This window comes from Ictidomys tridecemlineatus, chromosome 4 (assembly GCF_052094955.1).
Source record: "Ictidomys tridecemlineatus isolate mIctTri1 chromosome 4, mIctTri1.hap1, whole genome shotgun sequence".
Taxonomy (NCBI): domain Eukaryota; kingdom Metazoa; phylum Chordata; class Mammalia; order Rodentia; family Sciuridae; genus Ictidomys; species Ictidomys tridecemlineatus.
The window spans coordinates 174295620-174315833 of record NC_135480.1 but is presented as its reverse complement, the minus strand read 5'-3'; the positions used below and the strand labels follow the sequence as shown (position 1 = coordinate 174315833).

General features: G+C 36.4%; 1 protein-coding gene across 1 annotated transcript in view; it reads right to left on the bottom strand.

Annotated features, from left to right (window-relative positions):
- LOC101957720 (phospholipid-transporting ATPase FetA) overlaps window positions 1-20214 on the bottom strand; it is a 151132-nt gene that overhangs the window by 22828 nt on the left and 108090 nt on the right. The window contains exons 13-16 of the mRNA XM_078044974.1: window positions 16215-16411; window positions 13299-13507; window positions 10464-10507; window positions 1745-1901 (exon numbers count right to left, since the gene is read on the bottom strand). Coding sequence (XP_077901100.1) covers window positions 1745-1901; window positions 10464-10507; window positions 13299-13507; window positions 16215-16411 — 607 coding nt within the window. The remainder of the gene's footprint in view (window positions 1-1744; window positions 1902-10463; window positions 10508-13298; window positions 13508-16214; window positions 16412-20214) is intronic.

The window sequence follows — 20214 nt, the reverse complement described above, 5'->3', positions numbered from 1 at the left end:
ATTTCTTTTTTTTTTACAATTGTTTTTGTAGTTGTAGATGGACAGCATGCCTTTATTTTGTTTATTTTTATGTGGTGCTAAGGATTGACATGCTAGGCAAGTGTTCTGCCACTGAGGCACAACCCAAGGCCACAATCTCTTTCAACTTTAGTTTCCTTCTCAGTAAGATTGGGATCATGTTTTCTGTTCTGCCTCAGAACAATAACCTCAGAGGGTTATTGTAAAGATCATAGAAGATAAATGAAAGCTATTTATAAAACTAAAGTAACGGGCTGGGGATGTGGCTCAAGCGGTAGCGCGCTCGCCTGGCATGCGTGCGGCCCGGGTTCGATCCTCAGCACCACATACCAACAAAGATGTTGTGTCCGCCGAGAACTAAAAAATAAATATTAAAAAATTCTCTCTCTCCTCTCTCACTCTCTCTTTAAAAAAAAAACTGTAAAGTAACATAAATATAGGGCATTACTGGTGGTAATATTAAGAGACTATTGACACGCGGCTGGGGATGTGGCTCAAGCGGTAGCGCGCTTGCCTGGCATGCATGCGGCCCGGATTCGATCCTCAGTACCACATACAGACAAAGATGCTGTGTCAGCCAAATAATGAAAAAAAAATATTAAAAATTCTTTCTCTCTCTACCGCTCTATCTCTCTCGCTCTCTCTTAAAAAAAAAAGACTATTGACTTTAAAGTACACTATTCATTTGGTTGTGTACATTTGCTCTCTCTTTTTTAAGTATGGAGATTAAACCCAGCGGCACTTTACCACTGAGCCACATCCCAACCCCTTTTTCTTTTTTTGAGACAGGGTATTGCTGAGTTGCTGAGGATCTCACTAAGTTGCTGAGGCTGGCCTCAAACTTGGGATCCTCCTCCCAAGTCACTGAGATTATAGGTGTGTACCACCACACCCAGCTATATTTTTTTCTTGTTAAGAAAAAAATCTTAATTTATAATCATTAATTTCTCACTCATTGTTTTTTGAAAAATTTTGGATAAATTAATCAATGATTTTGCTACATTTGTTACTGAAATAACTAAGATAAACTAGATGTGGTAGTATACACATCTGCAATCCCAGCTACTGGTTAGGCTGAGGCAGAATGATAACATTCAACTGTCAGCCTGGGTAACAATATAGCAAGACCCTGTGTCAACAACAGCAGCCAAAAAAAAAAAAAAAAAGAAAAGAAAAAGAAAATAAGAGGACAACTAAACTCATTATTTAGAAAGTCTTGTCAGAGATGGTAGGATTACTCTTGGGGACAATTCAGAAGTTCCCTACATGGCATTAAGTGTGAAACCTGTTCAATGACTAAATCTTTCTTAAAAACCAAGAGGTATCCAACTGAGCATGGTGGTGCACGCCTATAATCTCAGCAGCTCAGGAGGCTGAGGCAGGAGGATCACAAGATCAAGGCCTGCCTCAGCAATTTAGCAATTTTGTCTCAAAATGAAAAATTTAAAAAAGGGATGGGGATGTGGCTGAGTGGTTAAGCACCCCTGAGTTTAATCCCTGGTACCAAAGAAACAAACGAAAATCCCCCAAAATCAAGAGGTGGTTTCTTATTTGAGTTCTCCCAGCTAATTACTTGTCTTGACTACATGTTCTATTGCAGGACAATACTCCCTGTTGGAAAGTTCTTTTTCAGATTAAGCCATACAAATCATATCAAACCATCTCACCTCCAACCCACCTACACTATGACACATTCTCAGTCCATGAAGCCTCAGGCCTCCCTCACCTTCTACTTTCTCTTGTGACATCACAGTATGACATAATGAGAGGGAGAGGAAAAACAAGTGCACCCGGTAATCTCCTTTTTTTACTGCTTCCACCAAAGTCTTGTCATTAAATGGAAAGGCAGGACCGGCCAGCTTTTTGAAGTTATCTTTTCCTTTCTGGAACATATAAGCCAGAACAAAGCTGTCAATAGCTTGACATTTTATAGATCAACTTGGGGGTAGTTTCTGGAATGTGATGAGAACTCTTGAGAAGGGAAAAGCAAGATAAATACTGTGCTGGTTTCTCAGGTACTTATAGCTCTCACCTGAACCATCCAGTTGCTTGGGCCACAAGAGATCCTTCCCACAGGAGACAAGCTGAGCACTACCTGGCAGACTCTTTTTTTAAAAAAAATTTTAAATTTTTTAATTTGCTGTTTTAAGATATATATGACAGTAGAGTATATTTTGACATATTATACATACATGGAGTACAACTCCAATCAGAATTCCATTCTTGTGGTTGTACATAATACACACTAGTCCATGTATTCATTTAGGAGCAAAGGAAAATTATTTCGGATTAATTCTGTCTTTCCTATTTATAACCCCTCCTCCCTTCCCTTCATTTCCCTTTATCTAATCCAATGAATCTATTCCTCCCCTCCCTACCCTCCCTTGTTGTGGGTTAGTATCCACATATCAGAGAGAACATTCAGCCTTTGGGTTTTATTTGGTTTTTTTTTGAGACTGGCTTATTTCACTTAGCATGATATTTTTCCAGTTCCATCTGTTTGAGAGCAAATGCCATAATTTCATTTTTTATGGCTGAGTAATAATTCCATTATGTATATGAACCACATTTTCTTTATCTATTCATCTGGTTCCATAGCTTGGCTACTGTAAATTGAGCTGTTATAATTATGTGGCTGCATCATTGTCCTTTAAGTATAAACTGAGGAGTGGGCCATTGGATCAAATGGTGGTTCCATTAAAAGTTTTCTAAGGAATTTCCATACTGCTTTCTAGAGTGAATGCACCAATTTGTAGTCCCACCAGCAATGCATCAGTGAACCTTTTTCCCCACATCCACACCAATGTATCCTTAGTAATTGCCATTCTGACTGGAGTGAGATGGAATCTCAATGTAGTAATGTAGTTTTAATTGGCATTTCTCTAATTGCCATTCTGACTGGAATGAGATGGAATCTCAATGTAGTAATGCAGTTTTAATTGGCATTTCTCTAATTGCTTCTTCTGTGCAGTGCCTATTTAGTTTCTTTGCCCATTTATTGATTGGGTTATTTGTTTGGTGTTGAGTTCTATGTATATCCTGGAGATTAATTATGCTCTAGCTGAGGTGCAGAGAGCAAAGATTTTTCCCATAGGTTCTCTCTTCATGTCTTTGTTTCCTTTGTTGTGAAATTTTTTAGTTTGATACCATCCCATTTACTGATTCTTGATTTTACTTTTGGTGTTTTTGGAGTCTTGAGGAAAGTTGAGCCGACATGATTGAGAGTTGGGCCTACATTTTCTTCTGGTGTGCACAGGGTCATTGGTCTAAGGCTTGGGTTCTTGATCCATGAGTTGATTTTTGTGCAGGGTGAGAGGGGTTGAATTTCATTCTGCTATATATGGATTTCCAGTTTTTCCAGCACCACCTGTTGAAGAGGCTCTCTTTTCTGCAATGTAGTTTATGGTGCCTTTGTCTAGGATGAAATAACTGTATGTGGTACTCACCTGTGACACTACTGGAGTGGTCTTTTACTCAGTACTGACCCATGGGGACTTAGATCTCCGCTTGGGAACGATCCCCAGCATTCCCATGTGTAGACTGCCCAAGGTGTGAGATTTCTGCCCTCGCTCTACCAATGGGACAGCTCTCATAGCTCTGGACTTGGGCGTTTCCATTAGGCTTGGACAGCCCACCTCCTACCTTATTTGGCAAAAGAACATTCCATTGAATTCCTTTTGAAGCCCCCTTGTAAAAATAAAGTGGGTTCTTGTGCTCTCTCTCTTTCCAGTGTGGAAGCTTGGCCCATAAGGTCATAGAGCAGTTCTGCCCCCGCTTTCTAAAAATTACTTCCCTATTGTGTGGTCTTTTCACCGCCAGCCTTCGCCACGCAGAGGAACTGTTTCCACTGCCTGAGCAGGACGTGAGCGACTGTATTTATGTGGGTTTGTCTCTGTGTCTTCTTTTCTGTTAATATTACTCTGTAGTATAATTTAAGGTCTGGTATTGTGATGCCTCCTGTTTTGCTTTTCTCGCTAAGGATTGCTTTGGTTATTCTGGGCCTCTTATTATTCCAAATGAATTTCATGATTGTTTTTTCTATTTCTGTGAAGAACATCATCAGAACATTAATAGAAATTGCATTAAATATGTATAGCACTTTTGGTAGTATGGCCATTTTGACAATATTAATTCTGCTATCCAAGAACATGGGAGATCTTTCCATCTTCTAAAATCTTCCATTTCTTTCTTTAATGTCCTGTAGTTTTCATTGTAGAGGTCTTTCACCTCTTTCATTAGATTGATTCCCAAGTTTTTAATTTTTTTTGAGGCATTATGAATGGGATAGTTTTCCTAAATTTCTCTTTCAGCTGCTTCCTCATTGGTATATAGGAACACAATTGATTTATGGGTGTTAATTTTATACCCTGCTACTTTGCTGAATTTGTTTATGAGTTCAAGAAGCTTTCTAATGGATTTTTTTTTTGTTTTCTCAATATAGAATCATGTCATCAGCAAATAGGGATAGTTTGAGCTCTTCTTTTCCTATCTGCATCCCTGGATTGAACCCCACTTGATTGGTGCATTGTCTTTTTAATTTCTTTGTCTAATTGCTCTGGCTAGGGTTTTAAGGACTCTGTTGAATAGAAGTGGTGAAAGTGGGCATATTATGTGTCTTGTTCCAGTTTTAAGAGAGAATGCTTTTCAATTTTCAACCATTTAGAATGATGTTGGCCTTGGGCTTAGCACATATAGATTTTACAATGTTGATGTATGTTCCTACCATCCCTAGTTTTTCTAATGTTTTGAGCATGAATGGATGTTGAATTTTGTCAAATGCTTTTTCTACTTCTATCAAGATAATCATGTGATTCTTGTCTTTAAGTTGACTGATGTGATGAATTACATTTTTGATTTTTGTATGTTGAACCAATCTTGCATCCCTGGATTTGAACCCCACTTGATTGGTGCATTGTCTTTTTAATATGTTTTTGCATGTGATTTGCTAGTATTTTGTTAAGAATTTTTGCATCTATTTTCTTGAGGGATATTAGTTTCAAGTTTTCTTTCACTGATGTGTCTTTTTGGTAACAATGTGATACTAGCAGTGTGATACTCATAGAATGAGTTTGGAAGGGTTCCCTTCTTTTCTATATTGTGGAATAATGGGAGGACTATTGGTATAATTTCCTCATTGAAGGTCTGGTAGAACTCAGCTGAGAATCCATCTGGTCCTGGGCTTTTCTTTGTTGGTAGGCTTTAGATGGCATCTTCATTGCTAGAAATTGATCTGTTTAAATTTTCTATGTCTCTTGATTCAATTTGGATAGGTCATATGTCTTTAGAAATATATGGATGTCTGCTGAGGGCCATTGCCAAGTAGGAATGACGCATCGAAATTTCCTTGCCAGCATACCCCATGTTAAATGGACTTGCCTTGGAATTTCGCTGTTGACATTGCATGTAAGGTGACCTTGCTCAAGGATCAGGGCAGATCCGGGTTTAGAGCTGATCAGGTTTGAGGAAGTATCCCGCTCCTTGAGTTTAAGGCTTCCAGGTTTAAGACAAGTTTAGGGCGTTCCTGGTTTAAAACAATAGGGGCTTTAGGGAAATTGGAGGTTGAAGATTATTGCTGCTGGGATTAGGGTGTTCCTGCTGCTTGTTCCCACTGAGATTCAAATAAGATTTGAAAAAAAGCCTCGTGGAGTAGGTGAATTGTGCGGGCAGAACTGAGATTTCCCCTCAACATGTGTGTGGAGGCCGGTGTGAGTTTGGGAATAAAGAATTGTTGTTTGAATCTACAAAGCTGTGAGTGGCTTGTGATTCAGTGCCAAGCCCAGACATTGGCATTGATGTCTTCATGATTTTCTCTTTTTTTGGAGTATAGGTTTTCAAAGTAGTTTGATTATTGTCTGTATTTCAATAGTGTCCATGATGATATTTCCTTTTTCATCACAAATATTAGTAATGTGCATTTTCTCTTTCTTCATTAGCTTAGCTAAGGGTTTATCCATTTTATTGATTTTTTTCAAAGAATCAACTTTTTTGTTTCATTGATTTTTTTTGAATTTTTTTTCTCTCTCTGTGTGTGTGTGTGTTTCAATTTCATTGATTTTTAGCTCTGATTTTAATTATTTTCTGTCTTCTGCTTTTCTTGATTTGTTCTTCTTTTTCTAGGGCTTTGAGATGTAATGTTAGGTTATTTATTTGGTGACTTTCTATTTTTTTAAATAATGTGCTCAGTGCAATGGATTTTTCTCTTAGAACTGCCTTCATAGTGTCCCAGAGATTTTGATAACTTGTGTTGCTATTCTCATTACCTCTAAGTATTTTTTAAAAATTTCATCTCTGATTTCTTCTTCAATCCATTGGTCATTCAATAGTGTATTTTTTAGTCTCCAGGTGGCTTTTATTTTTTATTTTATTGTTGATTTCTAATTTCATTTCATTATGATCTGAAAGAATGCAAGAAATTATCTCTATTTTTTTGTATTTGCTAAGAGTTGCTTTGTGGCCTAAGGTATGGTCTGTTTTAGAGAAGGATCCATGTGTGGCTGAGAAAAAAGTATATTTAGTCATTGAAGGATGAAAAATTTTATATATGTCTGTTAAGTCTAAATTATTGTGTTTTTCAGTTATATAGCTTCTTTAGTTTAGGTTTGGAGGATCTATCTAGTGATGAGAGAGGTGTGTAGATGTCATCCAGTATTATTGTGTTGTGGTCTACTCAACTCTTAAAATTCAGAAGGGTTTTTTTGATGTACTTAGGTGCTACACTGTTTGGGTCATAAAATTTACGATTTTTATGTTTTGTTGTTGTATAATTCTCTTAAGGGGTAGGAAATGACCTTCTTAGTCCCTTCTGATTAACTTTGGCTCAAAGTCCACTTTATCTGATATGAGGATAGAAACCTCTGCTTGTTTATGAGATCCAGGTGAATGATATATATTTTTTCCTCATCTTTTCACCTTTAGTCTATGGGTGTCTTTGCTTATGAGGCAAGTCTCTTGGAGACAGCATATTGCTCAGTCTTATTTCTAATCCAATCATGGAAGACCCTCTTGTTCCACTTTTACCCCAGATATTCTGAATGACTTACAGCTATCTTTAAACTACTCTTTGAACTTTCAAATCATATCCGATAATCAAACCTGAGGATGTGAGGAGGTAAACACTCCCTATTCTTTTTTTAAAATATATATTTTTTTGTTATCGATGGGCCTTTAATTTATTTAAAGTGCATTGCTGAGAACTGAATCCAATGCCTCACACACAAGGCAAGCCCTCTACCACTGAGCTACAACCCCAGCCCAACATTCCCTATTCTTAAGTGATGTTTGGGGAGAGTCTTGTTTCTCATTGTCTTCTGCCTGACTGGGGAGTTGAGAAGGGAACAGAGTGCTAAATACAGTGGCATCACTGTGTTGCACTATTTTTGCCCCACAGGACAAAAGAGGGCTAGAAACAGTAGATGACAGTCCAAATGAACCACTTCTCAGTTGCCAGTCTTTGCTCATATTAAAAACAACTTACAAATGATTAGCTTTTGTATCTAATCTCTGATTATTAAAATGTTTATAAAGTTTATTTTTGCCAAAGAGATGCAATTCATTATGATAAAGTATTGCAGAATAAACCTTATTTTGTAACATTTAAAAAAATAGGAATAGAAAGGAATATTGCAAGACAAAGATAAGGTCTCATGACAAAGAATCTGCAGTACATGATTGTTCACAGACTTAATTTTGCTTTCACTTATCAATATACCTGGTCCTTCCTGTCTCTGACTCTCAAATATCTTAGGGATTATAGTATGCAGAGTATGAAAGAAATGGAGGAAAATGGATATGTTCTCAGTGAAAGTCATGTTTTAGTTTAGACAGGGAGAAGAGAGCCTTTTTATGAAGAGATTGAAATAGCAATTAAGTTTGTTTATAAGAAAAGAAATTCCAGTGATATATAGCAAAGTGTTCTATGATTAATCAGTAGTGAAAGGAAGAAGAAAGAGAAAGAAACTCCAGGGAGAATTTAATACCTAGAAAGTATAACTTTGTTTACACAGTCAAGGTTGCCAAGAAAGCTCCTGAAAAACTATTTATGAAAAGGAGTGATTTTCCTTCCCCTTCCCAATCTCTTTGGATGGGTAGGTAAGGTGGACATTGAGAGTAGAGCCAGCTGTAAGTAAGTCAAATGGTTAAGGTTTGGGGTTGGATCTCTATCAGGACAGGGATACAGTAAGGAGTAACCTGGAGGCAAGGGAGGAAGCCCTGTGCAGGAATGCTTAAAATCAACCCATACACAAAAGCTGACGTCCAATGCTGCAGAAAATAGTAAAAATGAATAGCTAGAGATAGGAAGAGTGCATAAGAAGATTATTTTTATAATTGTATGCGTAAGGACTGTTGAGTTTGTCATGAATCCTAGAAGAAAAAAAGATTTGATTACATAAGTTTAAAACTTCTACACAGAAAAAATTATTTAAAAAACCAAACACCATAAAAAATGTGGCATATATACACAATGGAATTTACTCAGCAATAAAAGAGAATAAAATCATGGCATTTGCAGGTAAATGGATGGAGTTGGAGAAGAAAATGCTAAGCAAAGTTAGCCAATCCCAAAAAAACAAATGCCGAATGTTTTCTCTAATATAAGGAGGCTGACTCATAGTAGGGTAGGGAGAGGGAGCATGGGAGAAATAGAATAGAGACTAGCTCTAGATAGTGAAAAGGGGTGGGAGGGGAAGGGAGGAGGGCAAGGGGTTAGCAATGATGGTAGAATGTGAATGACATCAGTATCCAAAGTACATGTATGAAGACATGAATTGGTGTGAACATACTTTATATACAGAGATATGAAAAATTGTGCTATATATATGTAATAAGAATTGTAATGCATTCCGCTGTCATGTAGTTAAAAAATAAAATTAATTAAAAAAAGAAGAACCAAACACCAAAAGACAAAATGGAAAAAATAAAGAGTTGTTTTTTACTATATGAAGAGCTCTTTAAATAAGAAAAAAAAGGGCAAAGAACAAGTATAAGTAGGCAATAAAGAGATTTGTAAGGGGAAAGAAAATAAGCACATAAGAAAAATTCAACCTCATTAGAAACCAAAGCAAGGTAAATTAAGAATGCAATATTGCAGGAGAGTGGGATGGGAAGAGGTTGATCAATGGGTAAGTTACTGTTAGGTAGGATCAAGAAGTTGTGGGGCTGGGGATATAGCTCAGTTGGTAGAGTGCTTGCCTCATATGCACAAAGTCTTGGGTTCAATCCCTAGCATCACACACACACATAAAAAAAGAAGTTGTGGTATGCTATTATACAGAAGGGTAACGATACATAATAATAATGTACTTTATATTTTAAAAAAACTAAGAAAAGAATTTTTAATATTTTTACCAGAAAGAAATAATGTTTGAGTAGATATGTTTACCCTGATATGAATATTACAGTTTATATATGTGTATATACATATATCAAAACATCACAATATTCTATAAATAAGTATACTTTTAATGTTTTTCTTTATAGTTAAAAATTAATTTCAAAATGAGATATTATTTTTCACCCAATTAAATTTCCACAGATTAAAAAACTGTTATGACCCAGTACTAACAAAAATATGGGGGAAAAAGAATTGTCATATATTTTGGGGGGTATGTATGTGATACAAATCTGTTTGGAGGGCAATATAAGAAAATTAAATGTATTAAAAATAGGGCTACTCTTTGACCAAGCAATTTTACTTCTGGGGATTTATTCTAAGAAAGCATAACTATATAATAATGTATATACCAGGTACTTAACAAAATTCTATTGTAATAGCAAAATGGAAAAAAATAGGGATTGGTTATATTAAAGTACACTAATACAACTGGATACTTATTACATATCCCTTAAAGATAATAAACCATGGGCTGGGGTTGTAGCTCAGTGGTGGAGCACTTGCTTAGCATGTGAGGTACTGGGTTGAATTCTCAGCACCACATATCAATAAATAAATACAATAAAGGTCTATCAACAATTAAAAAATTTTAAAAGAAAAAAATAATAAACCTATATCTGCTGAGATTGAAAGATGACCTCACTACAGTTTCAGGTGAACAAAGAGAAGGTGAAAATAGCATTCTATCTATATATCTAGCTATCTAGCTATTTGTCAGGAAAACCCTACAAATTTTACATTGGTCACCAAAATTGGATTGAATAGTGTTAACTTTCTTCTTTACATATTTCTATATTATTTGAATTTTTTTTACAATGAGCACAAATTCTTTTTTTTTTTTTAAAGAGGAAAAGACAACATAGCTATTTTCATTAAAACCCCCAAATTCCCTCAGATAAACATAGACCATTTACATAAGGGTTTCTGATATTCTGAGGCTAGTAAAAGCTTTAATATTTCGGGGACTGAGTTCCCTTTGTATTAGAGATGCTTCCACGTGGCACAGTCTCACCCAGCTCCCAAATGCGTTTCCCAGAAAGCTATAATCACTCACCTCAGGTAGTGACTCCCTTAGTTCCTCCTTGTTACAGGAATTACCTATTGGCAAGCAAACAGAGTAGAGACTTGGCATGGGGTTTAAAAGAGGGTTTAATTCTAATTGTGGTAAAATACATATAACACAAAAGCTGCCATATTAACTGTAAAATTCAGTGGCATTAACTACATTTACAATGTTGTACAACTATCACCACTATTCCAAACAGAAACTTCCTATTCCTCCCCATCCCTCTCTAGTAACCTCTATTCTACTTTCTATTTCTATGAATTTTCCAATTTTCTGTATTTCATAGAAGTAGAACTCTGCTTTTTATATCTGGCTTTTCACTTGCATAATGTTTTTTTTATATCGGGCTTTTCAAGGTTCATCTATGTTGTATCATGTATCAAACTTTATTAATTTTTATGGCTAAAATAATATTCCTTTGAATTTATATACTTTTAAAAAATCCATTCATCTGTTGATGGCCACATGAATTATTTTCACCTTTGGGCTATTGAAAATAATGTTGCAATGACTATTTGTGTATATCTGTTTGAGTCTTTGTTTCATTTTGTGGTGGATACCTAGGAATGGAATTGCTGAGTCAATGATAATTTAAAGGAGTGTTTTTAAAAACATTTCTTTTGATTCTTCATCTTAGGTTTGTAGTCAAGTTGCCTCGAATCCCCTCAGGCCACCTAACCCTCAGTGTCCCTAGTAAGCTCCTTTCCCTAAACCAAAGACAAGAAGAAGTCTTCTGATTGGGCCCCATTCAGCTCTTTTCCCTTAAGACTCAAGGCCAGGCTAGAGGTTAGTCATTGTATCTTTTGAGAGACTTCCAAACTTAGGAAGCCACTCAATCAAAAAGTTACCTAGAAGAGGAGTGGAATTAATTACAGAGTGTTTAGGATTCTTGACCAGTGGATGGTACAGACAGATGAATGGAGGACAACCTGATGCCAAGTACAGAAATGATCCTTTCAACCTTACCCAGTCATTCAGGTCGGGAAATGAGCCAGAGAATTATCATCCTCACCTAAATCAACTCATCAAAAAATTAGTCTTCAGAGTTTATACAAATAAAAGCTTGGTTTAAAATAGTAATAGAAAAATATCAGAATGTTCTTTTTCTAATTTAAAATTTTTAATTTTTTATTGAGGTGAAATCCATACAACATATAATGAACAGTTTTAAAGTGTACAGTTTAGGAGCATTTGATACTTTCACAATGTTGTGTAGCTACCACCTCTATCAAGTTCAAAACTTTTTCATCACTCCAGAAGACAATGCCATGTGCTCTAGCTTTTCAGGTGTGATTACCTCCTTCTGCTGTCTAGGGCAGGAGGCATGAATATTCACACACATGAGGATTTAATTCTCACAAAAACAAGGTTATGTTTAAGGCATACAATAAATGAAGGACTAGCCATGGAAGACACTAATCAAACCGATAGCTTCTTTCAGTACTGTTTGTGGGTTTATTTTGTTCTTTCTAGATATACATGATGACAGAGTGTATTTTGCACATTATTCATGTATAGAATAAGTATAACTTGTTCCAGTTAGGATCCTGTTACTTTGGTGATATATGATGTGTATTCATATACAAGAATAAGAAAGATATGTGTGATTCATTTTTCTCTCTTCTATTCCCATCCTCTTTCCCTTCCCTTCATTCCCCTTTGTTTAGAGGTTTCAATACTATACTGTTTTATCTGATTTATTTTTATTTATGGTTAATTTTTTTCTTTTAAATTTATTTATTTGTTCTAATTAGTTATTTATGGTTTTTTTTTTTTAAAGAGTGAGTGAGAGAGAGGGGGACAGAGAGAGAGAGAGAGAGAATTTTAACATTTATTTATTTTTTCTTAGTTCTCGGCGGACACAACATCTTTGTTGGTATGTGGTGCTGCTGAGGATCGAACCCGGGCCGCACGCATGCTAGGCGAGCGCGCTACAGCTTGAGCCACATCCCCAGCCCTTATGGTTATTTTTAATTGACAATTATTTAGGTATATTTATGGATAAAATGTGATGCTTTCATATATGTATACACTGTGAAATGATTGTCAAGTTAATTAACATGTCAAATTAATTATCACTTCCCATGTAATAATATTTGAAATATATTCTTTTAGAAATTTTGAAATATACAATATACTATTGCCAATTGTAGTCATTGTGCTCTCTAGTAGATCTCAAAAACTTATTCTTTCTATCTCACTGAAAATTTGTAGCCATTAACCAACACCCACCTGATTTAATAGCCAATGAACTGAGTATATTGTTTTTCCTCAGTACATTGTAAATTCCTTGAGGACAGAGAGTAAGTCTCGCACATTTTGGTATTCTCAGTGTCCACACAATGGACTCCATCTACAAGGTACTAAATTTGCACTTTTTGGTTGGAACTGAGTGGGCTGGGTGTTTTTTGCTTAGTGAATAGAAAGGACTATGAGAATAGTAGGTAAATGTGAATTTCAGAAGCTCATAGATTTAAAGCTAGTTTACTCTTTTTCCCCCACCATGGGAGAAAAACATGACACATTTATTTGATAATAGTTTTATATGATAAAGACACTCTCAGATAAAAAATGGAAGACCCTGGATAAATAATTAAGGATCTGAACTAATGGCAATAGATTTGAGTGGGGAAACCTAGCAAGGTCTGTCTGTTCAGATTCTTCCTGGCTACTCAGTTGTGGCCTTTCTTCCTCCTGGGTGTAGTATAGGATCCCTCTGGAATAAGGGTCTTAATTTTTTTTATGGTCAGTAAAACTAGTTTACTCTTAAACTAGCAAAGCAGAATTTTTCTAGGACTCAGGAAAGCAGCAAGGCATACGTACCATAGACCTTTCCATTGATAGAACACTTGTTGAAAATCATGATGTTCTGAGTCAATGTCCCTGTTTTATCAGAGAACAAATATTTGACCTGGCCAAGCTCCTCATTTAGTGTGGTAGTACGCGCCTGTGCTGGGGTGTTCTTTGGTTGATAAAACATATTCCGATCCCAATTGATATAAAAACTGTTGCCTAGTCTTATTATTTCAACACTAAGGAGAAAGCAAGAAAAGAAAGGTCTTGGTCAGAGCATGACAAATACATTATCTTGGTTTCTTCTTACTGGTCCCATGGCATGTCAGGAGCCAGCATCTGAAAATCAGAGCATCTTCTCTAGGAACCTGCTCTCCTGAAGGAACTTTCTTAGCAAGCAGCACATCAAAACTGACCTTGAGGGCTGGGGTGGCTGCTCAATGGTAGAGTGCTCGTCTAGCATGTGTGAGGCACTGGGTTCAATCCTCAGCACCACATAAAAATAAAATAAAGATACTGTATCCACCTACAACTAAAAAATAAATATTAAAAAAAAACTGACCTTGACTATCACCATGAAAGGCTTTACCACCTAGATCCAGATATACCTGATTAACTTGTCTGAGTTGCACTCCCCTTTCACTTTTTCTAAAATGCATCCAGGAAAAGTCACAAATTTTTTAACTTTTGGAATATTATTTGACTTATAAAAGGCTAAGTTGACCTAATTAAAAGATTAATTCTGCTATATTGTGGAGAAGAGAGAGAAACCTGTCATACTCAGAGTTTCATTGTTTCAGAAGAAGAGAAGAAGCTGTGAAAACCAGAAATGGCTTATGGGCTGACCTGAAAAATTCCTAGGCAGTCAGCCTGCCTGTGGGATGCCTTTTCCCTAATGGCCTCTCTGTTTCTATCAATTTCCATGTTGCCTTTGTCACATTTGCTCTTCTGCTGCAAATAACATGCATTATAGATATTTTATGGTCAATAACATTTTCATTTTAAAACTATGAAGATTTTTAAGGGACCTCCTTCTTGTCATCATTTATACTTAATGTATGTTAAACTGATTTGTCAGTGACCCCTGTCTGAAACAGCAGCATTGAAAAGCCTGAGTCTTTTTCTTTGAGCTGAAGAAAGAATTATTCAAATTCTCATGGGTGACTCTATTGATGATCCTCATGCTTGGAGTCATACTTGACCCCTTCTAGGCTTTTACCAGCCACATCAGTCTTTCTAAACCCGAACATTTAATCACATTCTTTCTTTCATTAGAAAAATCTTGGCTGGTTCCTTACTGCTTTTAGGATAAAATTCAAACTCTTTGATCTGGAATTTAAGGCTTTTCTGGATCTGACTTGAAATTATCAATCAATACCTTAGTTTAGCTTTTAAAAACCTCTACACCTTTTGTACATGCTGAACTTTCTGCTTGCAATGTTCTTTATCTGTTTTTCCAAATATCAGTTTGATTAATACCTTTTCTGAAAACCTTCCTCACCTCTACAGATAGAATTTATCTATTCCTTCTCAAGGCGCCTATAGCACTTAAATATTTCAGTTCCATCATTTTTTTCATATTATACCATAATTTTTTATTTATGTGTGTGTTTCCATGGCTACACTGCAAGCTCTAGGGAAAGGGATGGCTCCTTATTCATGTTTCTAGCTCTAATACCTAGTATATTGCTTGGCACATAGTAGGTGTTCAATAAATATTTATTAAACAAGGCAATGCTTTTGGAGGCTGGGATGTCATACTGACGGCCTTAGGAAAGAAGAAAACTAAAACACATTTGGGTCTCTGTATGTGCAAAGGAATGCTTAACTCAGAAAAGTAATACCAAAGTATGGTGAAGACTTGTTTCATCTATTTCAAATTTTTGTCCAAGGTGCTTATTAAAAAAGGGAAGAAGGGCTGGGATTGTGGCTCAGTTGTAGTAAAGTGCTCACCTAGCATGTGTGGGGCCTTGGGTTCGATCCTCAGGGCCACATAAAAAGAAATGAATGTAACAAAGGTATTATGTCCAACTACAACTAAAAAAAATAAATATGTATTTTTTTTTAAAAAAGGGGAGGAGGGCTGGGGTTGTGGCTCAGTGGTAGAGTGTTTGCCTAGCATGTGTGAAGCCTTGAGTTCAAGTCTCAGCACCACGTACCAATAAATAAAATAAAGGTCTATTAGGAACTAAAAAACTATTAAAAGAAAAAAAAGGGGGGGGGGAGGAAACACCCTTCCTCTTCTCCAACTTTTAGGGACTGAACTTAGATTATAACCAGACCTATCTACCATTTGCCATCTTGTTTCTATGGGAAAATATACTCTTTAAAAAAAAAATTTTTTTTTAAAGAGAGAGTGAGAGAGGAGAGAGAGAGAGAGAATTTTTTTTTTTAATATTTATTTTTTTAGTTCTCGGCGGACACAACATCTTTGTTGGTATGTGGTGCTGAGGATCGAACCTGGGCCGCACGCATACCAGGCGAGCCCGCTACCGCTTGAGCCACATCCCCAGCCCGGGGAAAATATACTCTTGAGTACTGAGTGACTGACATATGAATGAATGTTTAGATCCTATCTCATTGGTAATAGACGCTGCCTGGCCTGGCTTCAGCATCACAAAATTTGTGTCTTTTTTCAAATTGTTTCATTTCATTTCTTGTTTCAAATTGTTTCTTTTTTAGTCACTTGCAGTTTATTTGAGGGCAGAGATGGTTTTCTTTTTGTACAGACCATGTAGTATCTAGCTCAGTATTCTAGACATGGAAGGCATTTATGTACTCTCCATATATCTCTCAGAATGTTTTATATACCATGCATGTGGAAAGTAAAGAGTAAATAGCATGTAGTATATTCTTTCTATAAGTTCATGCTCTAGTTGGAGAATTAAGCAGGAAGTATGAAGTCAACCCCTTTCCCTATAACCCCAAATGATCAAAGACACCTACCTTACATAAAGAGAAATGGGCACCATGGTGTTGAGAATAATGAAGTAGGACCAGAAAGTGAACATGGCAGAGATAACTGAAGAAGAGATATAACTTTCCCATGGCATAAAAATCTGGAAGTGGTAGCCTTTCTTGGTCTCCCAAATACCATGCCCGATTGCTAGGATAATACACATGATGCCTAAAATCAGGAAAATCTATATAACAAAAGAAAATAAAAGAGATGAATTAAATGAACATTTCATCCAAGGTATATGCTGCTTCAGTTCAAACTTATGGAGCCTTATCTTTCAGTAAAATGTCTCTTTCCTTATAGGACAAGGAAGATCTATAGTTCATAGGCCCCAGGCATTAGTACACAGGACAGAAAAGAAAGTCCAACATGAACCATCCTTGGGGTTTTGAAAATAAATTATGTCAAGTACTACTTAATTTCTTTCTTCAATGTTCTATAGTTTTGATTGTGGAGGTTTTCCACCTCCTTCTTTAGATTTATTTTTAGGTATTTTATTTTATTTTTGAAGTAAAAGAAAGCTATTTTGAATGGAATTATTTTCCTGACTCCTTTCTGAGCAGATTCATTGTTGATATATGGAAAAGCTATTAATTTGCATGTCGATTTTGTAACTGGCTAGTTTGCTGAATTTGTTTATTAGCTCTAGCAGTCTTTTGATGAGATTTTTGGATCTTCTAAGTATGGGATCATATCATCTGAAAACAATGATAATTTGACTTCTTTTAAAGAAGAATGTTTTGTGGATCTTTTTTTTGTGAGTGTGTCAGTTTTAAGTTATTTTCATTTAAAATCAATACTTTTTAATGGAAACAATTTGACTAAAAATGTATCACAGAATTTTGAGATCCATTAAAACAAAGTTTAATGAGAAAAAAATCCCTCAAGACTTTTTTTTTTTGGGGGGGACAGCACTGAGAATTGAACTTGGGTGTTCTACCACTGAGCTACATCCCCAGGCCTTTTTATCTTTTAATTTTGAGACAGGATCTTGCTAAGTTGTCTAGGCTAGCCTAGAACTTGAACTTGTGATCTTCCTGCCTCAGCTGCCCGAATACCCTGAGTTGCTGGGATTACAGACATGTGCCAACATGCCCAGCTCATGCCCTTTATTTAAAATTATTTGACATTTAATTGTTAATGAACATGAACACACATGCAAAAATCATATAATTGGGCACAGTGGTGCATGCCTGTAATCCCCGCTACTTGGGAGGTTGAGGTAGGAGGCTCCCAAGTTCAAGGCCAGCCTCAGAAACTCAGTGAGACCTTGTTTCAAAAAAAACAAAACAAAAAAAGGGCTAGGGATGTAGTTTTGTTGTAGTATCCCTCCATAAAAAGAAATCACAAACATGTAAGTTGATAAATTTTCCCAAAGTCATCACACTAATTAAACTAACAATCAGATGACATTTCTAGCATCCAGAACCCACTGTATGTCCCCCTTCTAGTCACTATCCCCCTAAATTTATACATACTTAAAGAATACAACTTGATATATAGGTACATAAGTATATATGTACATAATGTATACACACACACACACACACATATATACACATATGCCTATGAAACCTTTACCCTACTCAAGGTAACAAAATACTGGCTAGTTTCCTGTGCCCTTTTATAATTCTTCCTTCCCACTCTTCTCTTCCTCTGATCCCCATACAACTTTAGATCAGTTTGGTTCTTTTTTTTTTTTTTCCCCCGGTGGGAGGGCAGGTACTGGGTATTGATTCAAGGGGCTCTTTACCACTGAGCTACATTTCTAGCCCTTTTTACTTTTTGAGGCAAGGGCTCACCAAGTTGCTTAGGGCATTACTAATTTGCAAAGTCTGGCCTCAACTTGTGATTCTTCTGCCTCAGTCTCTCAAGTCACTGGGATTACAGGCATGTGCCACAACACCCAGCTCAGTTTTCTTTTTTAAGAATTTCATGTAAATGGAATCATATTAGCATGGCACTCTTTTTATTGGTCTGACTTCTTTTCACTCAGCAAAATGATTTTGGGATTCATCTATATTTTTGCATCTATCAATGGTTCATTTATATTGCTGAATAGTATTATTTTGTATAGCTAATGCACAATTTGTGTACTAATTTGCCTTTTATGGAACATTGGGGTTGTTTCCAGTTTTTGGCTATTACAAATAAAGCTGCAGTGAACACTTCTGAATAATCTTTTCGAAGACATAAGCTTTCATTTCCTTTGGAAATAACTTGGAGTGGAGTTAGTAAATCCTACAAAAAAATTAATGTTTGACTTTTTAAGCTACTGCCAAATGTTTTACTGTGCTTATACATAACACTTTATATCTCACCAGTACTGTATGCTCACATGCCTATAGAGAAGATATGCATGATATTATGTGAATGACCTCTAAGTCTACCCAGTGGTCTTCAAATTGGTGATTCTGGTCACAGGTTTAGATAGTTCAAGGAAACCCATTGGTAGATGATCAGAGGTCCTATCTGTGTACCACTGATGAGAAAATCTTTGAAGATAAGAATAGCAAGGCAGGTTGAAATAGAAACAGGTCTGACTGGGACCATTCTTAGAAACTGAGATTTTTTTTTAAAAAACCCTTTTATTGTGAAAAATTTCAAACATACATTAAAGTATATAAATAGTCAATGAACCCATGTGCCCAGAAGGCTTCTCTGAAATGCTGGAAAAGATGCAAGCCATGCAGATTTGAGGGCAGACATTGCCAGCAAGGGTAAGCATCCTATGGCAGGAACAAGTTTGCTCTCTCACTTGATTTGTTGTTTAATTGGATACACACACACACACACACACACACACACATATGTCAAATATCTAAGTCAAAGTCATTTTCACTAGGAACTGTGAAGGAATGTACCCTACTGGTTTCTAGGACCCAGTGTTGCATGAGAAGTCCCATGCCAATCTGGTTCTCTCTCTCCTCTCTCTCTCTCTCTCTCTCTCTCTCTCTCTCTCTCTCTCTCTCTCTCTCTCTCTCTCTCTCTCTTTCTCCCCCCCTGCCTCATCCCCCTCTTTTTGTCACCATCTTATTTCTTATCCCTATGAAAACATATGAGGGACTCCTCCTTGCCCAACTCTTCTGTTTAGTCCTCTGTTAAAACAAACAAATCCTCTCATATTTTCTATCTCTTTGTCTCTTTGTTTTATGGTTCAGGGGAGTTTCCTGGCTCAATTTTAGCATGTTTTCTGGCTTTTTAACATTAATAGTCTTGTTTTTACTTTCTAAAATTCCTTTTTATAATTTCTTTTTTTTTCTTTTTTTTTATTGTTGAGTCGTTCAAAACATTACATAGTTCTTGATATATCATATTTCACAGTTTGATTCAAGTGGGTTATGAATTCCCATTTTTACCCCGTATACAGATTGCTGAATCACATCAGTTACACTTCCATTGATTTACACATTGCCTTTCTAGTGTCTGTTGTATTCTGCTGCCTTTCCTATCCTCTACTATCCCTGCTCCTCTCCCCTCCCCTCCCCTCTTCTCTCTCTACCCCCTCTACTGTAAATCATTTCTTCCACTTGTATTATTCTTCCCTTACCCCACACTTCCTCTTGCATGTAATTTTGTATAACCCTGAGGATCACCTTCCATTTCCATGCACTTTCCCTTCTCTCTCCCTTTCCCTCCCACCTCTCATCCCTGTTTAATGTTAATCTTCTTCTCATGCTCTTCGTCCCTACTCTGTCCTTAGTTACTCCCCTTATATCAAAGAAGACATTTGGCATTTGTGTTTTAGGGATTGGCTAGCTTCACTTAGCATAATCTGCTCTAATGCCATCCATTTCCCTCCAAATTCTATGATTTTGTCATTTTTTAATGCAGAGTAATACTCCATTGTGTATAAATGCCACATTTTTTTTAATCCATTCATCTATTGAAGGGCATCTAGGTTGGTTCCACAATCTTGCTATCATGAATTGTGCTGCTATGAACATCGATGTAGCAGTGTCCCTGTAGCATGCTCTTTTTAGGTCT